The sequence below is a fragment of the Salvelinus namaycush genome, chromosome 6, assembly GCF_016432855.1.
Source record: "Salvelinus namaycush isolate Seneca chromosome 6, SaNama_1.0, whole genome shotgun sequence".
NCBI classification, from domain to species: domain Eukaryota; kingdom Metazoa; phylum Chordata; class Actinopteri; order Salmoniformes; family Salmonidae; genus Salvelinus; species Salvelinus namaycush.
The window spans coordinates 29,822,440-29,843,166 of NC_052312.1; the positions used below are offsets into that span (position 1 = coordinate 29,822,440).

The 20,727-nt window shown below is 43.6% G+C and overlaps 1 protein-coding gene and 1 pseudogene across 1 annotated transcript in view; both read right to left on the reverse strand.

Annotated features, from left to right (window-relative positions):
- Window positions 1-11,191, reverse strand: part of LOC120049060 (cadherin EGF LAG seven-pass G-type receptor 1-like) — a 126,303-nt gene extending 115,112 nt beyond the window's left edge. Inside the window, exons 1-2 of the mRNA XM_038995316.1 lie at window positions 11,176-11,191; window positions 7,747-10,719 (exon numbers count right to left, since the gene is read on the reverse strand). Coding sequence (XP_038851244.1) covers window positions 7,747-10,719; window positions 11,176-11,191 — 2,989 coding nt within the window. The remainder of the gene's footprint in view (window positions 1-7,746; window positions 10,720-11,175) is intronic.
- Window positions 11,192-13,495: 2,304 nt separating this feature from the next.
- Window positions 13,496-16,175, reverse strand: LOC120049061 (annotated as a pseudogene).
- Window positions 16,176-20,727: the final 4,552 nt, after the last annotated feature.

The following is a 20,727-nucleotide window of genomic DNA, read 5'->3' on the forward strand; positions in this document are numbered from 1 at the left end:
ATAAAAGTATCTCAATAAAAGTGATGCAAATTAATAAAACTAGTGGAATCATGGAATAGATCATGCTAAACGAGGTTGGAGTGTTCTCATATCAATTCAACAAAAGACAATAATTTGTTAGTTTGACAAATATCTGTTGAAATCACACTGGAGGAAAAATGGTGCCGACAGATAGGGCAGCCGTGCTTCTAGCTCCTAGGCAACTTTGCAGTATATATTTTTTTATGTGTTATTTCTTACATTATTAGTCCAGACATTTTTTGTGTTATTACATACAACCGGAAAAAAAATAAAAAATGTGTACAAGCATTTTGCTACACCCGCAATAACATCTGCTTAACATGTGTATGTGACCAATAAAATGTTATTAAATGTATTAGACCTTAGAATTGCATTGGGGGCATACTTATTTCCCTGTACGGCTTTACCTATGGATTGTGGATCAATTACATGGGGTATCAGTCTCCTCAGTGACACCCACAGAACATTATCGTCGTAGCTCTTATTGCGGGACTTTGAAACCACTGTGAATTGAGACACATTTATTGTACCAATACACCTACTATTTGTATTGAACACTATTCCAGAGGAAAAACAATACGACGTGGATGTTTTGGAACCTGATAACTCTGAGGACTGGGAAAAAAAGCACTTGGGTACTGAGTAGACTGATACCCCATTTCATTGATTCCCAATCCTTAGGTAAGACTGTACAGTGCAATATGAATGTCAATACGCACAATAGGCTGACTGGGGAGATGATTTCCCACAGTCAAAAGTCCCGCAATAAGAGCTACGATGTTAATATTTGCGTAAACTCTTCACAGTTGTGTTCTGTGGGTGTCACTAAGTAGACTGATACCCCATTTCATTGCTCCACATCCCCAACACTCCAACCTTGTTTAACATTATCTAGTCTAAATATGGCATGATTCCACCAATTATAACCTTCTGCATCACTTTCAAAGAGGGACTTTTATTTTGAGGACGAAACATAAATTCAACTATTGTGGCTAATCTTTATTGTGGCTAGCTTCACAACACATACCCCGGTCAGGTCACACCATACTGTACTAGCCAGATGAAGCTAGCTGGCTGCTTATAACTTTAGTTTTGGGCAACAGGGTTAAATATCTGGCTAGCTAGTTATTTCAATAGGATAACAACAAGTGGCTACCTAACTAATACTTAGTCTCATGGATTCCAAAATCATTGCTAAGAATATTGAAAATTACTTCAGTTTCTACTGGTCATTGTTTTTGGACTGCTTGCATTGTTGCTAGCTAGGTACCATGCTAAAGCTAGCTAGCTACCCCAGAAGTTGCTAAAAATATCTGTATCAAAAATATTAGCAAAAAATGTTGATCCTGCTTGTTTGATCCTGATCTAATTTCAAATGCTCACACAGATGTTTTCCATTCCGTCTAACAAATAATGCCGTATTACCAACGCAATATCGTACAGCTTTGACAGTGATCGTAATGGTGGCGCTTGGACTGCACGTGCATGTTCAGCACACACTACATTCTATAATAGAATTGTGTTATTTGACATGTCAAATTGAAAGCTTATTTGACGTGTCAAATAGTATTATTTGATGTGTATCCTTTTAGACATGCAAAGACCCAAACAGCGTTCCATAGGCTACATCACATGTGAACTAAGAGAAGAAACGCAATTTAAATGCAGTGTCAGATTTATTAAAAAGCAATATACAAATAAATACATTTAATTTCTTCTCAGAAGCTGTCAATGTATACTAGATGCACTGCAACAGACCCCTTGACTTTTTCCACATTTTGTTATGTTACAGCCTTATTCTAAAATGGATTAAATAAATAGAAATCTCATCAATCTACACACAATACCCCATAATGACAAAGTGAAAACAGGTTTTTAGACATTTCTGCTAATTTACTACATATAAAAAACAGAAATGCCTTATTTACATAAGTATTCAGACTCTTTGCTATGAGACTTGAAATTGAGCTCCAGTGCATCCTGTTTCCATTGATCATCCTTGAGATGTTTCTACAACTTGATTGGAGTCCACCTGTGGTAAATTCAATTGACTGGACATGATTTGAAAAGGCACACACCTGTCTATATAAGGTTCCAATGTTGACAGTGTATGTCAGAGTAAAAACCAAGCCATGAGGTCGAAGGAATTGTCCGTAGAGCTCTGAGACAGGATTGTGTCGAGGCACAGATCTGGGGAAGGGTACCAATAAATTTCTGCAGCATTGAAGGTTCCCAAGAACACAAGAACACAGTGGCCTTCATCATTCTTAAATGGAAGAAGTTTAGAACCACCAAGACTCTTCCTAGACCTGGCTGCCCAGCAAAACTGAGCAATCGTGGGAGAAGGGCCTTGGTCAACCTGATGGTCACTCTAACAGAGCTCCAGAGTTACTCTGTGGAGATGGGAGAACCTTCCAGAATGACAACCATCTCTGCAGCACTCCACCAATCAGGCCTTTATGGTTGAGTGGCCAGACGGAAGCCACTCCTCAGTAAAAGGCTCATGACAGCCCGCTTGGAGTTTGCCAAAAAGCACCTTAAGGACTCTCAGATGATGAGAATCAAGATTCTCTGGTCTGATGAAACCAAGATTGAACTATTTGGCCTGAATGCCAAGCGTCATGTCTGGAGGAAACCTGGACACTATCCCTACGGTGAAGCATGGTGGTGGCAGCATCATGCTGTGGGGATGTTTTTCAGCGGCAGGGACTGGGAGACTAGTCAGGATTGAGGGAAAGATGAACAGAGCAAAGTACAGAGAGATCCTTGATGAAAACCTGCCCCAGAGCGCTCAGGATCTCAGACTGGGGCGAAGGTTCACCTTCCAACAGGACAACGACCTAAGCACACAGCCAAGACAACGTAGGAGTGGCTTCGTGACAAGTCTCTGAAAGTCCCTGAGTGTCCGAGCCAGAGCCTGGATTTGAACCTGATCGAACATCTCTGGAGAGACCTGAAAATAGTTGTGCAGCGACGCTCCCCATCCAACCTTACAGAGCTTGAAAGGATCAGCAGAGAAGAATGGGAGAAACTCCCCAAAAACAGTGTACCAAGCATGTAGCATCATACCCAAGAAGACTCGAGGTCGTAAACGCTGCCAAAGGTGCTTCAAAAAAGTACTGAGTAAAGGGTCTGAATACTTATGTTAAATGTGATATTTTTCAAAAATGTCTAAAAACGTGTTTTTGCTTTGTCATTATGGGGTATTGTGTGTAGATTGATGAGGAAAAAAACGATTTAATCAATTTTAGAATAAGACTGCAATGTAACAAAATGTGGAAAAAGGGGTCTGAATACTTTCCGAATGCATTATACTAGTTTGGTTACGTTAGAGTTAATCAAATGTAATATTTTAACAATGAAATACAAGGATTGAAATACTCTAGGCTTGATTCCGACTTCAAAACATCCCCAGTGAGTTATGGGGAGCTTTATTTCTTCCCTTGCCTGCTGTGGGGATTCTAGGCATAGCCTGGTGTTTTGTTCAAAGGCTGCGAGTTTCAGAGCAATGTGCGTGTGTGCTGTGTGTGTGAGACCCAGACTGTTTCTGTAATCTAATAACAGTTTCTATAGACACCAAGGACAGATATAACCTCCAAACCAGGAGCCTGGTAACCAACAGACTCTGATGACTGGCAATGAGGACAATCCTTAGAGAGAGAGGGGGAGGGGAGGGGAGTGAGAGAGCGAGAGAGAGGAGAGAGAGAAAAAGAGAGATGGAGGCAGGGAGAGCAAGAAACAGGCAGAGATATATTATTGAAAGTGATAGAGGGAAGGAAGGACGAGAGAGGGGAGAGAGGTGGTTGTAATGCCTTAGGAATAACCATGGCGTTGCTTGCTAATATCAGTTACTTTCAGGGTCAAGACTAATATACCACCACATCACGCACATGAACATGTAAACAAAATCTGTTCTATGAACAAAGGACGACTTACATCACATGAAATGTCAAACAAATCCATCAATCTCCGAACCCCTAGTTCCAATCTATCATGTCAACTAAAGGCATGATCCTCTAGCCTGGTCCGAGATCGGTTTGTGCTGTATAGCCAACACTTATGGTCACAATACAGCACAAACAGATCTGGGACCAGGCCAATGTTCCTCTAGACAGGCCCTGTATAGGTAGTGACTCATCCCGACGAGCCTCTCCGGACATTGTTAGGACATTCATCAGAGTTAGGGGTCAGAGGTTGTGTGTAGCCCCACCACACCAATAACCCCCTCTCGCTCTCCCTCTCTGTTGAGTGCAGTCAGTGGCAGCAGTGGTAGTATTGTAACAGGCAGGGCTGGGATACACACTGGCACAGCTGGACCTGGGGGCACACTCTCCTCTTTCCCCACACAAACACACACACATTTCCTTACTTTAGTCCTGTCCTTTAGCAAACCTCTTGTCAGATATATTCAGCGCCTAATACACTAAAACATCTATATTTATTATCTTGTTCATGCTGCTGCAGTAGAGACCTCATGTAAATCAAATTAAACCTCTTAGATTCCTGCGGAAATCTGATTATAGGACTTAGAAGAAACGGTAAAAACCTCCTCTGGGTGCTATGGAGATAAACTTCAGAGAAAGAGAGACATGGAGGGAGAAAAGAGAGGGGGAGAGAGAGAGGAAGAGAAAATGAGACTGGAGAGAGAGAAAGAGAGATAGGGAGAGAAAGAACGCGTGAGAGGGAGAGAAAATGAGACTGGAAGGGAGAAAGAGAGACACGGAGGGAAGAGAAATGTTCAAAAGCTATGTGGCCCCTACAGAGTGGGGTCGAGGGCCAAACCAGTCCTATAAGAGACGCTAGCTAAAGGCCCCTAGGGGGGAACGAAGGAGTGTGTGAGTGTAGCGGCGCACTGCAAGCTCTCCATCCCTTCATCCCTCCTTCCCTCCAAAAGAAGAAAGAGAGAGAGACCAAGTGGGAAATGATGATTTAGCACCAATCACTCCAAATCATTGAGGTACATCTCACAAAGTCAACCAACAGACGAGTAATGTAACACTATCCATCCCCCGTCTCAACTACGCCAGGAGGGCCACACAAACAGACAGCTTATACCAGACAGACAGAACTCCGTATGCTGGGCCGGAGAAAGACTTTAGGTATCTAGATAGAAGCCCGAGGAGATAGATACATTCGATAGCCAAGTCAATGGCTCTTCTTTTAACAAGACTACGGTGAATAAAACGAGAGAGCAACATTCGGAGGGAAAAGCTTGTTGAATGTTGAGCTAGCCAGATAAGAGATATTGTATTACAGTGGGAACACTCAGCCCCTCGTCGGTGTTGTTCTAAGGGGAGAGACAGAGTGGTGTTGTGACTAGAATGTTAAACTACGTTATCTGGGGGATATCTGACAGTACCTCTGGCCTTTCAGGAGGGATAGATAAACACTTTCAATCCCTTTCTGTGGGTAGAATAAAACACCTGTTCCTGCCCCTTTTGGCGAATCTAAACAGGTTTCGAGAGCTTCGTATGAATGGGTGAATAGACAGAAAGAGACATCTATCTATCTGATTAAAACAATGTTCAATTTCACACATCAGTAGTCACCACTACTATGCCAATGGCAGAGGTAAGGAGGTCAGACTTAACTAATAATAGCACTGTTTTTTGTAACAAACATTTGTTTCCTTTCTCATAAGCCCTAATATTGGGCCTAATCTTCCAAAAAGCTCTGAATTTCATTTCAGCCAAGTCATTACCTCACAGAGAAAGAGAGAGAAGGGCTAGTGTTTCATTAGTAAAGGGAGCCAGTAGCAGGCTGTTGAGGTCCGTCTCAGTCTGGTCTCCTGTTGTCCCTAGAGGGCCCTTCCTCTCCCCTGGGCCTGGGGTTGAGAGGTCAGAGCACCAGTGTTAATGGTTAACTAACATTTGACATCAGGGTATGTCTAGAGTAGTGAGGAGGTAGGTTGGGGGTCGGAGTGAGTGTGTGTGTGTGTGTGTGTGTGTGTGTGTGTGTGTGTGTGTGTGTGTGTGTGTGTGTGCGTGCGTGCGTGCGTGCGTGCGTGCGTGCGTGCGTGCGTGCGTGCGTGCGTGTGTGTAAAACGCATTATTCTGATGGTCTGATGGAGGAGGGCAGGGGTGCCCCTCGAGGGACAGCCGGGGGTCAGCATTGTCAAGGAGACCTCAAGAGTCCCAATTGTTAAAGGCGAATGTGAAAGCAGGGCCTATGAATGCAGGACACAAGGGACTAGCTGCTCCTTTAGAAGGTCCACTAGCGACCACGAGCCTCTGGACACTCATTGGCCAGACTGTCTTTTGTTACACAGAAAAAGACAAGTAATTGAGATAACTAACTATGAGAGAAGTTGAGAAGGAAAGGCTTAGAGAGGTTTCATTCTTGGTAAATAGAAAGAGGGAAGAGAGAGAGAGAGAGAGAGAGAGAGAGAGAGAGAGAGAGAGAGAGAGAGAGAGAGAGAGAGAGAGAGACTTAAGGTGCTAGGCAGTTTGCCATATCGGGAAACAAGACGCGATTTGAAAGAAAAGCCTTCACAGAGAGACAAACAGCTGTCAATATGACAGCATTCTCTCATGGGGATAGGATGTCTCTCTCCCACTTACTGCCTGAAACAAGTCAATACGAAGGCCTGTATAACATCAATGCTCTATATTACAGTTGAAATAACCATACGACGGTGTCTCTGTGAGGGTGTGAGCTATGGGTGTTTGCATTAGTCCAATATTTAACTTAACCGAACGAAGTCTACTGCTGTATAAGAGGACATCTTTCACACAAATGATTTCTGCGTGACGTACAGACGAATGCAGATAACCCATCTTACATTTATTACACTAAACTGTATGGGCTGTACAACACAATCAGCAACAAGGCACTCCTCGTTTCAACCGAAATTGCAGCAGAATCACCAAGCACGAACTGCTGACTAAGGCTATGTAAAAGCCCGGAGAACTATTTCAGTTAGTGAATGCGTGCGACAGACATTGCAGCAGTTTTGATCATCACACTTAACCATTCCTGCTAACCTAAGTGAAAAAGGGGCCAACATAAGCTGTTCACTTCTAAGGTGAGTTCTTCGAGGAAGGTGTCTCGCGCGCTATGATGTTGATATGTGCAAACTGCAGTTCTGCAGTGAAAAACAACAACATTGGTTCAAGAAGTAGGGGCACCTGGTATAATAGCACGTTTTATGAACCCAGGCAACCACCAACCACCACAATACAGTAGCACACAAACAGTATAAAGTGGTAAAACCAGATCCTGTTACACCTTCCAACTACCTCTCACTAAAGAAAGACAGCACTTCTGCTGGGGCCTAAGCTCCACGTCGCTTCAATAGAACACGCAGTCAACTACACACAGTTCCAGACGATAAATATGTTATTACAACAGTGACATCTATTACCTATCTCACATATTTTTCTTACACTTATTCCACTCTGCAAGCAGCAAACGATGTCAGGTGACTGGAAAGAGCGGAAAACCAAAATAGCTTACTTTCAAATGCTTCTCCACTTCATTTAATTCAACTCACGGTCATTCTACCATACAAATAAGCACTGAGATATCCATCTTGAATAAATTCCTTTGCTTACTCACTCAACTCTGCCAGCGAGAAACTAGGCCTATTTAAGAAGGCCAGAAGAATATGATTTATGAACAAGGCGTTTTCTTTAGGTAATAAGACAGGTAATTATAGTTAATAATAATAAGACATGGTAATAAGCGGATCTCCCATTTGCATGTATTCATTTGAGGTGCTCTCACCTGAGACAGAGACAGTCATGGGGGCCTCTAGAGGTCTGTTGTTATCCAGGTCTCTGCTGAGCTTTAGTTCCCCCGTGTCTGCATTCAGCACCAGTAGGTTCAGCTCATTCCCCGACTCAAAGCTGTAGTGGAGTTTATCCGACACGTCCGGGTCATGGGCAGGCACCTTCCCTATGATCCCTGCGGGGAAACTATTGGACTTGTTGGTCACATAGTTGTTGAAGATAATCTCAAAGTTCTGCAGAACCGGGTCGTTGTCATTGATGTCGACTAAACGGACGTGGACTGTGGCCCGGCTGACGAGCGGAGCGGACGTGGCCTGGACCACGATGACAAACTCGGTTCTGGACTCGTAGTCGAGGTCCGTGAGGGCGGTGAGGTCGCCTTTGAAGATGTCCAGCTTGAAGACCTCTGGGATGTTCCCCTCCACGATCTGGTACATGATCTGAGCGTTGGTTCCCTCATCTGGGTCGGTGGCGCTGATCCGAGCCAAGACGGAACCGACGGGACTGTTCTCCTCTACGTAGATAAACAGTTCGTCCTTCTCGAACACGGGCGCGTTATCGTTGATATCCAGCACTGACACCTGGATGTCCACCGCTGCTTTGAGAGGAGGGATCCCCTTATCCACAGCGAAGGCCTTCAGGGTATACACAGGCACGTTCTCTCTGTCTAGCTTCCTGGCTGTTCTGATGATGCCAGAGTAGGGCTCGATGAAGAAGTCCCCCTCTCCGTCATCTCCACCCTGGAAGGTGTAGCTCAGCCTGCCGTTGGATCCGGAGTCCCTGTCGGAGGCAGATATCTGGAGCACGCTGGTGTAAACGGGTGCGTCCTCGAATACAGTTCCCTGATACATGTCCCGTAGGAACTGAGGTGTGTTGTCGTTGGCATCCAGGATTATTATCTCCACATAGGTTGTATCGGACTTCTGAGGAATGCCGTTGTCCCTGGCGATGATGGCTAACGTGTACGACGCCTGGTCCTCGTAGTCTATCTCCATCTGGGTGGTGATGGCGCCCGTGTCGGGGTCGATCTTAAACTGGGGGACGTTGTCCTCCATGATGTACGTGATGCGAGCGTTTTCACCTGTGTCTTCGTCGGTGGCACTGATGACGACCACGGTGGACCCAATGGGCCGGTCCTCGCTAATCATCACCTGGTAGTTGGCGCTCTGGAACACTGGACGGTGCGTGTTGGCGTCCGTGACGTTGATGAACACCTGTGCCATGTCATAACGCGTGCCGTCCGAAGCAGTCACCGTCAGGACATACTGGCGCTCCTGTTTGTAGTCTAAGGGTAACGCCAAGGTGATGAGCCCACCTCCACTCTGACTGGTGATGGCGAAACGGTTCCTGGTGTTTCCGCTAGAGATCTGATAGGTTACGACGCTATTTACATCCCTGTCGATGGCTGTCACTGTCAACACACTGGTCCCCACCACAGCATCCTCATTAATCTTTAGAGAATACACCTTCTCTGTGAAGGTCGGGATGTTGTCGTTCACATCTAGGACCGTGATGCTCACGCTGGCCGAGGATGACATCGCAGGTATCCCACAATCCCTCGCTTCCATGCCGAAGGTATAGAACTCGGTGGTTTCCCTGTCGAGCTCTGCGGCGACCGTGATCCACCCAGTGCTATTGTTGATGGTGAAAGGAAAACCAGGGGAGGTGTCGGTGAGACGGTACTCCAGACGAGCGTTATTCCCAGAATCAGCGTCTATAGCCTGGATGTGGATTACTGAGTAGCCAATGGCCACATTCTCCAGCACAGTGGCTTGGAACGGCGTGCTGACGAACATAGGAGCGTTATCATTTACGTCAACCACCTGGACCACCACCATCCCAGTCCCGTTGATCAACGGAGGCCTGCCACCATCCTGAGCTTTAATCCGTAAATTATACTCCCTAATCATCTCGTAATCCAGGGGATTGATGACATCGATGACCCCAGTGGGAGAGTGGATGTAGAACTGTCCCTTCACGTTGCCACTGATGATGCTGTAGTGGACCTTAGCGTTGTTTCCCTCGTCTTTGTCCGTGGCCTCGACTTGAGTGACTTTAGAGTTGACAGCCACGTTCTCAGGGATTTGGACCACGTAACGTTTCTCACTGAACTGGGGGTAGTTGTCGTTCTCGTCCTCTACAGAGATGTTGACGGTGGCCGTGGCGCTCCGGGGTTCAGGGTCTTTCCCCTGGTCGTTGGCTTCCACGATAAGCTGGTACTGGGACATGGTCTCTCTGTCGGGCCGCTCTCTGATCCTCACTAGCCCGTGGCGTGGGTCGATATCAAAACCAGCGTTCACTCCGCCGCTGTTGACTATTTTATAGACCATATTGGCGTTGGAGGGAGCGTCCCCGTCTGTGGCTCTTATGGTCATGACCTCAAAGCCCACCTCTACATTCTCCCGTATGGTTACCCGGTATTCAGTCTGCTCGAACACCGGGCCGTGGTCGTTGGTGTCGCTGACTGTCACGGTGAGGTAAGACGTGGCTGAACGCCGTGGGGAGCCGTTGTCTGTTACCATTACTTTGAAGACGTGTGTGTCTTTGACCTCCCTGTCTAATGGCTGCACTGTTGTAATAGCACCTGTCTGAGGGTTTATTACAAAAACGTCGTTGGATCTGCTGTCAAAGAGGGCCTCCATTCCATACTCTATTCTACCGGCCTCTCCATCATCCGGATCAGTGGCCTTCAGTGTGATGACACGGGTCCCTGATGGTTCATTCTCGGGAACAGACACCTGGTAGTTGGGGAGCTGAAACTGGGGAGGTGTGTTCACATTTCTCCGTTTTCGGTGGTTCCATTTGCCAGGCACAATCTGGATGGTGTGTGATGGTGATGGCGTGTGCTGCTCATGGGTCTCTCCCTCAGCCACTGTCACCAACCGCAACCTCACGCGCACGGAGACGCGGACGCGCCGGTCACTCAGAGCACGCAGTGTACAATACAAATGCACCTCGCTCAGCTCTCCTTCACCCAAACAGTAGTTGTCGTCCAGCAATATATTGCCATGTTTAAAAACTGCTCTCAAGTCTTTCCCAGTAGTACATGAGGCAGAAAAAGTGGTATTTCGCGAAAAGGCAGGCAAAAGTTCTGTTACATTCACAAGCAAATTACCCGCGGATAAGCAGGAAGTTGCTTCCAGTTTGGAAAAGTAATTGATGTGAATGTCGGGCTTACCTATTGTGCTCTTTCTCTTGTATTTGATAAAACAGTCCTGTCCGTGTACAAATGTATTGAAATGTGTCAAAACAAAATTCTCAGACGTCAACGACCCTATCCTGATATAGACAGGCACTGGGTTCCTCAATAAGCGCATACAATCCACTTTTCGGTACATACGGAGAGCTCCTTCTTGCCATTCCACTTGTAAAAAGTTCTGAATGTATTTAGGAGTTAAAGTCCTGTCGATTTTGTAAGTCCAACCGGGCCCCAGGGACATATTTGCCAAAACGGTCCCAGTTTGTAACGTCTCCGAAAGGTGTAGCTCGAAACATCCCAGCAAGGGCACATTGATTAGAACACAAACCCAGATCCAATTCATCGGTAATTCCATGGTTTAAAACTCCAACAAATCCCATTCATTCAACCTCATCGAAACACCTCCACAAAAACATTAACTATCCCTCTCCCTTTTTCTTTTATCCTTCATGGTGAAGTTTTAAAGTGGAGAACACACGTATATCCATAGTATCCACGGAGCGCAGTCACATTATTCCACGGGCAAGTTTAAATGACTACAAAATGGCTCCGCGGCTCCCCTCCTCTGAGAGTCGATTAGCATAAACCTGCTGTGTTCGGCTCACCGGGACACTTTCGCAGGGGGCTTTCTCTTTGACATTCGGAAGTGTCCTGAGCTGTTGACGATTGCGCATTCGGACCATTGTTATAACAATACAGAGAGCTTGTTAACACGCGCATTGTGTGTTTGAGGGTCACTAGAACTTTCTTATAAAACGAGTTTGGCATCATTGAAACTTTCTCTGATGTTTTGTATTGAGCTTGTCACCTGGGAAAATGGTATATTGTTAGACATGTGTCTGGCCACGGTTCCAAGAAAATTAGCACACAATTACCTTTTGGAAAAAGTTAAGCTGTTTGGTCAACGATTCGCTATTGTTATGGTTAGTACTCTAGAGCTCATCATTTGCATATCCATTCTGAATAAATAGTTTACAATAATTTATTGATTTAGAATTGGCCCATGTGCTTGGATTTGTATTGTGGAGTTGGATTATCACTTATTATGGTCAGTTTATGAATTTATTTTCAGAATATACATAACTCTCCAGATCATCCATTTGAAATGAGATTTTAATCCATTGCTTCCTCCATCCTACCATTAAAATGGGTACCAACATAAATGTAGCCTTATTTAATGAAAAGGTGTCCCTTGCACCTGTTTGTAATGTATGGCGCTTTCATTCATTTACAACTTTTGGCGAATTGTAGGTTTTATTCCCATGGAAATCCCATCACCATTGAAAATGAAGGTATGCATGGAACTAAATTAAATCATGCATAATCTGCAAAACCATTGAACAGGTACAGGTAACTGTAAAAATGAAGAAAACCCCAACATAAAGTGTCTTAATAGGGCGTTGGGTCACCACGAGTCAGAACTGCTTCAATGCACCTTGGCATGGATTCAACAAGTGTCTGGAACTCTGGGATGTGACACCATTCTTCCACAAGAAATTCCATAAATTTATGTTTTGTTGATGGTGTTGGAAAACGCTGTCTCAGGCACCACTCCAGAATCTCCCATAGGGGTTCAGATCTTGTGACAGCCATGGCTTATAGTTTACATCATTTTCATGGTCATCAAACCATTGTAATTACTCATGCCCTGTGGACGGGGGCATTGTCATCCTATGGCAGTCACAATAATGGGCTGCCCAGCATTTTATACACCCTAAGCATAATGTGATGTTAATTGCTTAATTAACTCCGGAACCACACCTGTGTGGAAGCACCTGCTTTCAATATACTTTGTATCCATCATTTACTCCAGTGTTTCCATTATTTAGGCAGTTACCTATACATTCCACCTGGTATAACATCAATACTGTTATTTTAACCACCAGAAACCGTGCGTAGGAAAAGTTTAGAAGGCTCAGTATAACTTATGCGTGTTCGCCCCCTTTTGGAGAGAGTGGAAGAGGACGTGAAACTATAAAGTAAAGTGACTCACATACATTAACTGGATTTCTTCCGTGAGGTTTTCTGCTGGCCACAGAAATCACTTATTTAAAACAATCGTAAGTTTAATCACTTAATCAAGTTATTCTCTATTTACATATTGGATATTTTATACAGTAGTTCAAAAGAATGCAGTTCAATGCTAAATGTGTTTAGGTGAAATGACACCGAAGGTGTCATTTGGATTTTCACAAAAGCCATCATTTTTTAAATATGCATTTCACATTTTTTAATAATCTGTCCAAATAAATAAATTAGACAATGAATTACCATGTGTATGATTTTACACAGTCCACACTATCAATTAATACTGTACATCACAAGTACCCTAATAGGAAAAAGTATCAACTGAGTGCAACAGTACAGAGGAAGTTTGAGTGTGTGTTTTTTGGCAAGTAGACAGGTCCAAAAGCATGATCAGTGTTCTCTTCTGTTCTACAGTAGTGGTTCAGAGAATGGGATAAGGCCTGTGGAAGGAAGTACAGTAGTCTTGTCCATCAGCAGTGTGACTGAAGTCTGGAAGGTAAGGTTAGGTCCATATTGATAGTGGATAGGCCTGGGCCTAGGAAGTCTTTCTCAGGCTCAGCTGGCTGGTTCCGAAGTCCTCTCCTTGGCCACAGGGGCTTCCTTCATGCGGTCTCGTCCCTGTTGGAGTGTGTGCTCTGTGAGGCCCAGACGGACGATCTTCCCACTGCCCAGATACTCGTCCCCCTTGTACAGCACTGGAAACTGGGGGGAGATGAGAGAAGTGAATAAGAAGTTAGAAGGGAGGGTAGTGAGGAGCAGACACTGACGGAATTTTTGAAGCAAGGCTACTCATTCAATATCGAGGTAGATAAGACAGGAACGGAAAATTGATGTTAGTGGGAGACATTGATGCTGAATATTGACTACTAGTTCCTCTGAACTAACCTCCACATTTGAGCACACACACCACTATTCTCTATCGCTTCTCTATTCTACTACCCGCACTCTGGCCTCGAGCCCAGAGCTCCAAGACAAACGTGTCTCGGCCATATTGTTTTCTAAGAGCAGTGGGTTATGGGATAGCACATGAAGAAAGGGGGTAATCCAAGCGTGGACAAGGCTCTTTGTGCCCTGACTAGAGTCTGGAGTAATCCCTGTCAGGGAAACCAGAGACACACTGGAGCAGCTGGCTACGTTTGTTGGGCCTATGATAGGCCTTTGTTCGCTGGCTAATCAGGATCTTAAGGAATAACACACTGGGACTAACACTAACGCACCAGCTAACACAGATGAACTAAAACGACTGTAACAGTACATGGGTTGGCTTTACTCCTAAAAGCTGACCTAATGACAATAAATCAATTTGAAAATGGCCTATAGAAATTTTTATCATAGTTTTACTTTTTTTTGTTGAAAAAAACATCCCTAGGAAGTAACAAAACCAACTGCCCAAACTCTGAAAAGGGTGAGACAGACGGCTTACATGTCTACGTGTGGGAAACAACAGAGTGCTTACCTGTCCTGGTGTGAGTGCTCTGATTGGCTGAGACAGCATGATCCACACAGAGCCATTCATGTTCAAGGTCACAGTTCAAGGAGCTGTGTTATTAACAAGTTACCAACACATTATCAACATGTCACTAACACTTTCGAAGTGTACATTTTTAAACCATTAAATCTGTTTAAGCCATATGGGAGGTAAAGCTATTATTAATGACACTTCCTTACAAACTGTGTCTGGCCCTAACGTGTCATGTGACTCACTAAGAGGCATCTGGTGGATGAAGCGGAAGTGACACTCCATCTTAGTCTGGATCAGCTCAGTGGGAGGGTCCTCTGTCATCCAATGGAAACGATCTGTTCGTACCTCGTCTCTGAATAGAGCCGGGTGATTGGTGGTCGGACCCTGATGTTAGGGAGTTTAAAATCAGAATCCCATTGAGAATCAACAGCAAATAACAGCAAGGAGGCGGGAGATCTGCCTCATATCCTGTACTGTAGCTAGGCCGGTTGTTTAGGACTCAATTAGCTGTAACAGTATCGAAGAGGTAGAAACCATACCTTACCACAAACACTTCTCCAGTAGTGATGTCTTTGTCCACAACAAACCATGCGTCCCTCTGCCCACCAATCCTAATCAACCAACCCTAGCCCTTTGGCCTAGAGTCAGGGTGAACCAACCTGAGAGGAAGAGGAAGAAGAAGAGGAAGAGAACCAGTCGTTAATGTAAAGATTTACCATCGGAAGAGCCGTACTCTTATAAGGATAGTGGGACAAGCAGTAACATAGAAGATACCACTGAGGATATCACACAGCGTTACCTTTACGTTCAGACATGATTTTCCCTTCCTCAATGGAGACAAAGTTCGCCGGTTTCGGCTCTAAATACTGACAGAAAAACAGCAACGCAGATATTGTTATTACAGACAAACGTGTTTATTCATTGCTATGGCTAACGTATCTCAATAATTAACTTGATACAGTATATACCTCCAGAATGAAATCCTAAAATTTCCTCTCTCCAATAAAGCAGATGCCCATACTCTGGAAACAGATAATGATTTTCAGTGTTGCCACACAGTCCACGAAAAAATACAATTGACTTTGTAAGATATAGAAATCTATGTCAATACAGTGTAATTAAGGTGTAGGCCAAACAACAACACAATGCAATAAAATTATGTTTAACAAAGTTTATCTGTAGGCAGCTCAGAGAGGAGAGATGATCAATACTTTATATACACTCCCGTCTGTATGTATGTAACATTTTACATTTGGCTCTATACTCCAGCTTTTTGGATTTGAGATTAAATGTTTCATATGAGGTGAAAGTACAGAATGTCACCATTTATTCGAGGGTATTTTCATACGTATCTGTTTTACTGTTGAGAAATGAAAGCACTAGTCCCCACCCCCATTTGAAGAAGTCATAAGTATTTGGACAACAAATTCACTTATAGTGTATCAATAACAGGGGAGGTTAGCATTTGGGGGGGGGGGGGGGGTGATCATCATCATGATCATCTGCACTTTGCATATCGCAATAATACATTTTTCAATACATTGATTCAAGTCAGAATTATTATTTTTTTAAATAGGGGGGGGGGGGGGGGGGGGGGGGGTGATAACACACCCAATGCTCAGACTTGCCCAGAACAGTTTATCAGAATATTGTTATTTCATGGATTTATAAAAAAACAAAACACTATTCACATGTACGGCAGATGCATACGCCTTGATCATACCAACAGTGTCATTGCGCAAAATGTTACGCAGCATCATCTGGATATGTGTGCAGCAAAAAGTTCAGCATTCACCTTCTGCTACCATTTCTGTCAAGCTGTCTACGCATACAATAGTTCCAACATATGCACTACACAGAACACACTGCAACGCAATGCTGCAAGGCAAACGCAGCGTTCCATTGGAAATTAATGTACTTCTGGTGTACCAAAATGCAATGCCGCTGTCGGTGTGATCGAGGCGATATTTTGCACACATTTACAGTTAAAATGCCACTTGAAATAACAATTCTACGAGATATCAAAAAAAGCCTCTGGACAAGTTTGGCTATAAGTCCTAAGAACCCGTGTGTGGAATAATGTAAATGTACCTCTTTTGAAGGCTGAGAAAAATTACTTGGCGCATGGGAAACAGGTAATTTTGAGAAAATGGCTGATAAAGATAGGTTAATTGCATTATTATTTTTCACATAAAAGGCTGATGAAATGTGCAGAAGTTCATGGATGAATTAGCTATGCCAGCCAGCCCCATATGTAAGGCACTACTTGAGTTGTTGCTGGAGCCTGTTAACTTTTTGGACTGTGTCTTCGGAACTGCGACTACGCTTGGCACACACTGTTGAACCAGCATCAGCTCTCACAACATGCCTCTCACCCTCCTCTCTGATTGCATCCAGTGTCACCAAAAATGCTGTCAAGCCACAATCTTTCCATCACATTTGATACAGCAGTGGCACCCTCGTCGAATGTGCTATTGCAATACTGGCTGCATTGCCTGCATCAATGTGGCTTTTGCCCACAAAGACTGTTTGGGGCCACCATATTACAGCATTTCGAGATTCATTTACATTCTGGGTTCCTCTGTGCTTCATTCTTTTGAGGTTTTCATTTGACATCCTATGTTATACAGGCACCATTTTCTGTTTCTAGTTCACTTTCTAGTTTTTCTAGTTTTTGTGACTGGGTAGATCCTCACCATTTTCTTGGGCTTGCTGGTGCCAGCACCAAGACGACGAGCATCTACTGTGAGTATGGGTTGTCTGTTGACATAGAATGAAGAAACCAGCACAGATAGCAGTCTTTATGCCCTCTACGTCACCCTGGTTATCAAGAACTGCACCCCTGTAATAGCAGTTTAGACTCTTACATTTTAATACACTTCTCCCCCAAGGCACTAAGTTTACGTAGTGCTGTTCCCATCCTCTTGTGAGCATGATTGATGCATTCCAGTTTTCCTATCTTAATGCCTGGTTAGGGATCTAATGTATGCAGTACTTTCACGATCTGAGAGCATCTCTGTGTAACGAAAGCAGTGGCGACTGACTGATCTGGCCCACATACGTTTTGCTACTTCCTGCTCCATTGCTTTGCTAGAGCCTGAGAAGTTTTGGGCACAGTTATCTACGTGACTCCTTCCAATTCCCTAAAATCCTCCTCAGTAACCCCACTTTCCCGTTTCATGGAATTGGCATTCTAGAGCATGCATTATTTCCCTGTAACGCAAGGTAGAATTCAATGGCTACAGTTCATTCTTACGTTTAAGCTGCTTTTGAAAGCAAAAGTCAAATTGAAAACATTATTGGCACTGTTGAACTAGATTTTCATAAAGGACTGATGGGTTGGTTAGCGAAACTAGCAAGTCGGTGGTTACCATGGCAACTACTGTAGCTATCTAGTAAACTTGCTAGCTACTTCAGTGGATGTCAAACACATTTCTAACAGCAAATGAACACATTTCTAGCAGCAAATGTATTAAATTATAGCCATGGTATAAAAGGGATAAACAACTCTGGGTTCCATGCATTCTCTGGAAAATAATGCAAATCAGTGGAAGGTTAGTTCCACTCCGCTAGCGCATCGTAGAACACAGCTTCCATGTCGCTCCTTATTTTCCATAGAACGCATAGCCCCTCATTGATGATCCCTTTACACTGTGTAAATAGGGTGGCGCACAACTGGCCCAACCGTTCCTACCCACTGGGCCAGACGTCAGTTCAACGTCTAGTTTTGATTTACATTTGCTTGACTTGTCAAATAACGTGAATTCAACGTTATTTTTTATTTATTTCACCCTATCATTGGATTTTGGGGAAAAGTTGGGTGACAAAAATACGAAATTACCTTACTTTGATTACTTTTTGCAAATCGAATCAGTTTTCCACATTGAATTTTGGGGTTGAAATTAGGTGGAAACAACCGTTTTTGCCCAGTGGGTATCGTGTAAGGAACGTGTTTGCTGGCCTCATAAACGCTAGCCAGCTGGCTTATATTTAGAAAAAGAAATGTTTGAGTTATAAAGATTATTTATTATAACAATAACAGCTACTGCCATCTTGTTCTGTTATTATCAAATTTTGCCTATGCCACCTCATATTTTGCCTATGCCACCGTTTGCAATGCTTACTGGCATTTGAATATAGCACAGCAAAAGGGAATCCGATTCCAGACACAATGCGGACAATGCAGACACATTTAAATGTAGGTGTAGATGCATGATGTGTTTGTAATTCCATTATCAGAATACATAAACTCCATTAACTGTCAAGTCTAGACATGGCCAGAGAGATCTGATTACAATCCGTTCCCAATATGTATTTTGATTGTCTACACCTGTCTACAAATATGGGCACAATCAGGACAAATGTCACATGTTAGCACCATGTATAAATGGGGCGTTACAGGGCTATTGCTGTTCAGCTATGGGACTGGAGACACTGTACAGACTGTAGATGGATGGAGGGGAATCATATCATACTGGAACATGAGGGATCCCAGATGAAGAACTTAGACACTGAAGTGATAGTTTTTTATTTTGAGGAGAGGATGAACTCTACCAAAAGGTTTGATTTAGTTGTTTGATGTCTATTCTGCTCATATGAGGTTAAAAAACTATTGTACAGTATGTTCAGATATATTTGATAGAATTATGATTCAATATTTGCATTTGTAGTATTTGAGGAATTAAATGCACAGCATAATTTTTGTATCTATCATATTCTGTACAGTAGTTCGAGATTTGGTCAAATAAATCTGTAATATAGTTTCTGATAAATAATTTGTGTTTTTGTCACTAGGATCCTGCCCCTTCGTGCTAGAAGGCAAAATTATAAGTGGGTACCAGTGAAGAAATGACTCTATCACACCAAGTACATACAAGAAGTTGTGACAGCTGCAGTGGTTATGTCTATGATTATCATTGTGCTGTGGCATATATGGACCCAGGACAACACATAGAGGCCTTGCTATCTTTGAGTTAACTCAAGTACAACTGTATCATCAAAGATTCACACATGTTGCATCTGCTCCAAACATTTCCAGCATGATTCACGCTGCAAAACAAAGAATGTCGGTGAGTGGTGACACCGACAGATTTCTGTAAAACAAAAGGGGATTTTAATAAATCCCCAACCTAAACTGTGACGAAGGAACCTGAGAACATTGATTAATGATGATGTACCACAGTGCCTGTCCCACTGCTGCAACTCAAGGATCACCATTTCCTCTGAGTTCCCACACCAGGACAGAGGACAGGACTCTCAGGACAGGACTGTTCCCCACTGGAACAATGTGATGAATGAAAGGGCTATTTCAAGAGCGAGTTGGTTACACAGTGGGGTGGATTATTTGTGGATTTAATAGGACAAGCAGTTTTTCATTAAATCTACTGACTGTAAATACATTGCATCATACTATACAGTAAGCCACATTTGATAAATAATCTAAAAACTAGAAATAACCAAGGCATAGAATACTTGTGTATTGTCTCAGCGCTGCTTATTTAATAAGTATTCATTGTACATGTATGCAATTATGGAATTTGATTGAGGACATTTTGAAATCCATGTGAATGTTTTATGTAGTAAATTTGGATGTCTTTGTTTTCCAACCCTCGAGGCACTCTGCCACGGCTTATGCCTTGATCACACTGACAGCACCATTGTTTACCTTGCAGCATTGCATTGCAGAGGCAGTTGCAGTGGGTTCTGTGTGGTGCATACATTGGGTTTATCGAACATATGCGTCTACGGTCAAACTGTATGCTTAGACGGCTTGGCAGAAATGGTAGCAGAAGGTGAATGTTGAACTTTTGTTGCACATATACAGATGATGCAGCGTACCATTTTGCGCAATAACGCTGTAGGTGTGATCGAGACGTAACAGCATCATTGCATTTTGGTACTCCAGAAGTACATTCATTTCCAATGGAACGCTGCGTTAGATGCCTCACCTCGATCACACCTACAGCGTCATTCACCTTCTGATATCATTTCTGTCAAGCTGTCTAGGCACTACCGGAAAGCATGCAGTTTATAACACCTCGATCACACCGAGTGTTATTGGACAAAATGGTACCATCATCTGGATATGTGTGCAACAAAAGTTCAACATTCACCTTCTGCTACCATTTCTGTCAAGCCGTCTACCCATACAGTTTGATGTATATGTTCGATAAATCCAAGGCATGCACCACACAGAACGCACTGCAACTTTAACACAATGCTGCAAGACCAACGCAGCGTTCCATTGGAAATTAATGTACTTCTGGTGTACCAAAATGCAATGACAC